The sequence below is a fragment of the Myotis brandtii genome, unplaced genomic scaffold, assembly GCF_000412655.1.
Source record: "Myotis brandtii unplaced genomic scaffold, ASM41265v1 scaffold583, whole genome shotgun sequence".
Classification (NCBI taxonomy): domain Eukaryota; kingdom Metazoa; phylum Chordata; class Mammalia; order Chiroptera; family Vespertilionidae; genus Myotis; species Myotis brandtii.
The window spans coordinates 669445-675306 of NW_005370191.1; the positions used below are offsets into that span (position 1 = coordinate 669445).

Here is a 5862-nt window from a genome sequence, read left to right on the forward strand (position 1 = left end):
CTGCCCCCGGCCCCGGCCTCACCTCGCAGGGCCCCACGAAAAGGATCTTGGCCTTCAGCATCCCGGCCCGCCGACAGCAAGGCCCACCGGAGCCCACTCCAGCGCTGTCTGAGACCGCACTGATGTCAGAACGGAGCGGAAGTCGCCGCGCTGATTGGCTGTCTTCGTTTCCATGGAGACGGGAGCGGCCCGCGGGGGCCGACGGGAGTGGGCGGGTTCCGAGCGCCCGGGTTTGGGCGCTAGAAAGCTCCCGGTTGGACGCGGTGTCCGGGGCAGCGGGGCGTGGGCTTCAGGCTGAAAGTCGGCGCACGAGGCTCAGGGAGAGGGAGGAGGGAAACAAAAACCCGAAGTCGGACTCTCTTTTGAGCGGGGAGAACCGTAGAGCTCACGAGTCGGGCCTCTGTCTTCGTAGTCTGGTCTCTGTCTCTGTATTTGCGGATCCTCGATCTTGTATTTCTCGCTGGGTAGGAACCGGCCCTCTGACGCTGGTATCACTCGGGCGTGAAAGTGGCTGCACGGAGGACGGATTTAAGAAATCCCCGGCACAGTCTGGAAGAGGTCAAGGAAGCGAGTTTCTGGTTTCTGTAAAGGGGCTCATCGCTCAGCCTCATTTGGGGGATCCGGAAGAAACCATGAGGCTAACGTCCTGGCGTGTTCATTGTCAGCGCCGGTGTCTGGACGCATCGCTCCTAAATCTAGTCATTAGGTCCGTCTTAAATGACAGACCCAGTCCAGAACTTCGGGTGAGGCCATGAAAGTAAGCGTCTGTGTGCCCAGAGTGCCGATAGGAGATATGCTAGTCCAAAAAAAGTGCTGACATGATTAAAAAACAAACAAACAAAAAAACCAACTAAAATAAACCCAATCTTTACTTTTGGTAGGCTAGTTATACAGTCTCTGTATTACAAAGAACTGCTGAGTGAACAGTAAGGAAGAGTCTGCTTCAGTATCAAGATGCCATGAACGGATTGATTGGTTCAATCAATAACTTGAATGCCTACTTTATAGCAGGCACTCTTCCAGGTACTAGGAGTGTTTCTGTACCTCTTGAACCTACCATTCCAGTAGAGTAGATGGATATTAAGTAAACAAGTAAATTAATAACATTCTCTCAGGTAGAGACAATTTTAGGTAGTGGTAAGTGTTATGAATAAAAATAAACCACTAAAGAGTTAGAGTGTGAAAGCCAGTTTTGGATGGAATGGTTAAGGCAAGATTTTTTTAAAAAATACATTTAACTTTTTAAAAATATATTTTTATTGATTTTTTTACAGAGAGGAAGGGAGAGGAATAGAGAGCCAGAAACATCGATCAGCTGCCTCCTGCACACCCCCCACTGGGCAACCAAGGTACATGCCCTTGACCAGAATCGAACCGGGGACCCTTCAGTCGACAGGCTGACACTCTATCCACTGAGCCAAACCAGGTAGGGCTAAGGCAAGATCTTGGTGCAGAGGTGACATTAAAGCAGAAAGCTGAATGAAGAGAGGGCTCAAACAAATGATGTGAGAGATCTGAAGGAATAGCTTTTCAAGCAGAACAGGGAAGGCAAAAATACTGAGGTGGAAATGAACTTGGCATGTTCCAAAGTCAGCCCAGAGGGCCCATGAGGTGGGTGCAGGAAGAATAAGGGAGAGTGTGGTAGGGGATGCTGTTGGAGAGATCATGTAAGACTTTGGGAATTTACTCTAAGGTGATGGGAAGCCTGTGCCAGGATTGTATTTGGCTATGTGTAACAAACTTCAACACAGTGCTTTAACCAAGTGATGGATTCGCTTTTTTCTCAATTAACAAGGAATCAAAGGATGGGCATACAAGAACTGATGCAGCTGCTCAAGGAACAAGATCCCGTCTTCCTTCCTGTCCTGACACCTCTGGCATGGATGCTCTACCTTTGTTGGTTTGCTTGTTTGTTTTTTAGGCAAGAACAAAGGAGAACAAATGTCAAAGGATGTGTGGCACTAGAGTCTCCCTTTTTTCAGGAAAACAGTAGCTTAGAATCCCCATCCAGTGATTTCACCTTATGTCTCATTGGATAGAACTAGATCACATGGCTTCCCTAAGTGCAAGGGAATCTGGGAGGTGGGAGGGTGGGGTAGGGAAGCACATTGATTTTCTTAACAATGAGGGCAGAGGTGGTAAGGGGAAAGTTGACATTGGCTAGGAAACTGGCTAGCCCAAAAATCATTATGGAGGGTTTCTGAGCAGGGAATTGACATGATCTGATTTATGTTTTAAGTATCTTCCATCATTAGAACGTTTGCTCTTTTTTTCACTATGGGCAGTTCACACAAGCCAAAAATATTAAACAGTTGGTTTTAGTGTAGTGTATAAATTTGCTGTATATCAAACTAACTTTTACATGCTTTCAACCTAAACCTCAAATCACATAATTAATAATTTTCCTGTTTTATTTATGAACTAATTGTGATTCTTTTATTAATAAAAGCTAATGGAAAAGGATCCTTTATTAAGCTGATGACTAGACCTACATTTAATTTTCCTGCAGTATATGAGTATTTCCTATAGTACCAGAGTATTAAAAGATATGAAATATTTTATTGATAAAACTATCCTTTAAAAGGAATACTTTTTTAGGATGTTGTCATTTTGGTGTGAATCATGTAAATGTTGATAATATACACTGTTTGTTATACAATTAATGTTTCAAGAGATTTACTTAATTGCCTTTTTGCCCACATATATTATGTAATCTATTTGCAGTTGTTTTTAAAAAGCGACATTAAAAGAATAATTTATGTAGAGAAACATTAGTGGATGTTCTTGTCTCCCCACCTGTACTTATGGGTGTTAGTTCAACTGCTTTGCTAGTTACAAAGCCATGTTATCAGAGTAAAAGTGTATTTGTAAACTGTATGGGAACTAAAAATTAGGAATAAAACAATTTTATTATTTTAAAAAAGTGATCACAGGCTGCTGTGTGGAGCAAAGGGGGCAACAGTGGACATATAGGTACCAATTAGGAGGGTATTCATGTAGCTTAAGAGAGGGATGATGGTGGCAACAGTGGAGGCTGGACTGGGGACATAGTTTGAAGGTAGAGCCAGCAGGAGTTGCTGATGGATTAGATGTTAGGTGTAAAGGAAAGAGAAGTTAAGAATGACTTCCAGGACATTGACTTACATGGTTGTGTGAATGAGAGTATACTGTTGCTTCCCATTACCAGACTTGGGAAGCCTAGGGGAGGAGCAGTGTTAGGGGGCAGGAGATTAAGAGTTCTGTGTTTATTATATCAGTTTTGAAATGCCTATTAGTTGTTGAGGGACAAATGGAGCATGAGATTCTGTATCTTATGGGAGAGGTCAAGACTACAGATATAAATCTGGAAGAGATATCAATCAGCATATGGAGTGTCGTTAAGGCCATGGACTAGGTAGAAACAAGTAGGGAGTAAGTGTAAGCAGAGAAGATAAGTGTAGACAGAGAGTGCCCTGACTGCTTTTGCTTAAGGGACACTGCTATTTAGATGATAATCCAGCCCAGAAGACACACACACACAAAAAAAAAAATCCAGAGAAGTGAGAGGAAAAGTAGGAGCAATGGCATCATGCAAGTCAAGTGAGGACAGTGTCACAAGAGAGGGAGTGATCCCTCTAAGATATCCAGTGAGGTCAAGTAAAGTGACAACTGAGAATCAACCATTGAATGTGGTAAGATGGACATTATTAATCACTTTTTTAAAAGTTTTCACTTAATATCTTTAAACATGTTCACACATAGATGTCGTTTTATAATAATGGCTAAATATGATCATGTATTTGCTTTCTTTTGGTGCAATCTTTTTCCGTTTTCCTTTTTCCTTTGGCTTCTTTACTTCATCCATGACCTCTCCCCTTCCCTTTTTTTAACTTGAAGTTTTTGTTCCAGTGAAGAGACAGATAATGAGTAAACCCCCAATAGGAAATTCATGCTAACAATCTTGGATGCATCCTTCAATATTTTTCTTTTTTTAGAAATATTTATTGTTGAAAGTATTACATATGTCCCCTTTTTTCTCCCATTGACCCTTTCCAGGCTGCCCCTGCCCACTCCCCTCCCCCACCCCAGGACTTCACCACTCTATTGTCTGTGTAATATTTTTCTTCATACCTCTTATAGATCCCCATTCTACATAGCTCTATATACAAACAGATCTGTAACAGTTGCCAAAACGTGACTCTTCTGATTTTGGCTGAGGCTTTAAAGGCTCACAAAACATGGTAAGTGCCTTCCAGATTCTAGTCCATTTCTATAGGACTTAGCACATCACCTGGAACTTATCAAAGAGTCATGAATTTGAAGAGGGAGAGGGAGAATTTCTTTGGAGAGTATGCTGTTTGCTCACCTTGGGTCAAGTGAGAGATGAGGCTTCAGAGAACCTTCGGCCCCTGGAATTTGGGCAGCGTGAGGATAGGCTTGAGAAGCCATAGGGAGGTCTGGTCTAAAGCAAGAGGGTAGGGAAAGAAAGAGGGTGCACTGGGAGTCACTAAGGATACAAAAGATTTTCCGAGAGACCTGAGGTGGGAGCGGGTGGACTTTGAGCCATTTTGGATTTTGCCTGTGAGAACCCCCTGGAGGAGGTGAACTTCCCAGAGAAGGTGGATTACTGGATACCAAAACTTAGGGAGGTCATTGCAAGCCTTTATCGGGGGCAGTGCATTATAAGGAAGCAGTAGTCAGAGCCTGTGTTGTGAAGGTTCCAGGAACCCTAAAGCTTCCCCAATGATATACAAATCAGCATGGGGCATCTGCTATGGCCAGAGGACACCAGTGCTGGATTATATCTGCAGCTGTTAAATAAAACCTACTCTCTCTCCTACCTCACCCCAATCTCAACTGTGGAATAGCCTGAAGTAGCCTGGAATGAGACTTGAGGGAGCAGGAGTAGACAAGACTAGCAAAGAGGAAAGAAGATGGCCATGTGCCCATGTGCCTTTCTCCTTCAGTCCTACCAGCCTGAAGATTGCCTGGGGCTGAAGGTAGGGGTGGGGTAGAGGGTGGTGGTGGCTTTAACTTTGAATAAAACACAGAGTTTTGATTACTACAGTGGACAGGACATACTATATAATTAAAGGGTAATATGCAAATCGACCAAATGGCTGAACGACCGGTTGGTCAGTCGCTGTGATGCGCACTGACCACCAGGGGGCAGACACTCAACACAGGAGCTACCCCCTGGTGGTCAGTGTGCTCCCACAGGGGGAGCACTGCTCAGCCACAAGCTGGGCTGACAGCTGGTGAGTGCAGCAGTGGCAGCACTTAAGGATGTGCGACTGACGGCTTAGGCCCGTTCCCCGCAGGCGCCTTGACTGGGACCAGGGTTCGAACCTGTGACCCAGGTACACTCTTGACCTGAATCGAACCTGAGACCTTTCAGTGAGTGGGCAAGGTTGGAAATTAATTTGACTAAACTAACAAAACCCTGTAACAGTGGCAACAAGGTTTGGAGCTTAATAGTCTAGGGATGGTAAAGCAGTTCAAAAATAGCCTCAGGCAGCAGGGAGTGGAAAATGGCTCTTTCACCTTTTATTCTCTGCTATTATTAGCTTTAATATTTGTTTTCGTGCTTGTTACCTTTTAGTCAAAAGGTAGCTGCTGTGCCTCCAGACATTATGCCTGCAATTAAGGGAAGAAAAAGGGGGAAGAACAAACACTTTGCTGGTTGAGTCTGCCCTTTAAAAAAAAAATCAACATTATCCTATATAATAAAGAGCTAATATGCAAATGGTCTTCACACCCTCACACCCTCGTGCCCTTGCGCCAGGGCCGGGGGACTTGAGGCTGCACCCCCCACCCTGGCGCCGGGCCGGGGGATCTGAGGCTACTCTGGGGGACCTAAGGCTGTGCCCCCCCACCCGGTGG

General features: G+C 44.6%; 1 protein-coding gene across 1 annotated transcript in view; it reads right to left on the bottom strand.

Annotated features, from left to right (window-relative positions):
* IFT22 (intraflagellar transport 22) overlaps positions 1-170 on the bottom strand; it is a 6503-nt gene extending 6333 nt beyond the window's left edge. Inside the window, exon 1 of the mRNA XM_005879134.2 lies at positions 23-170. Coding sequence (XP_005879196.1) covers positions 23-61 — 39 coding nt within the window. The 5' untranslated portion in view covers positions 62-170. The remainder of the gene's footprint in view (positions 1-22) is intronic.
* Positions 171-5862: the final 5692 nt, after the last annotated feature.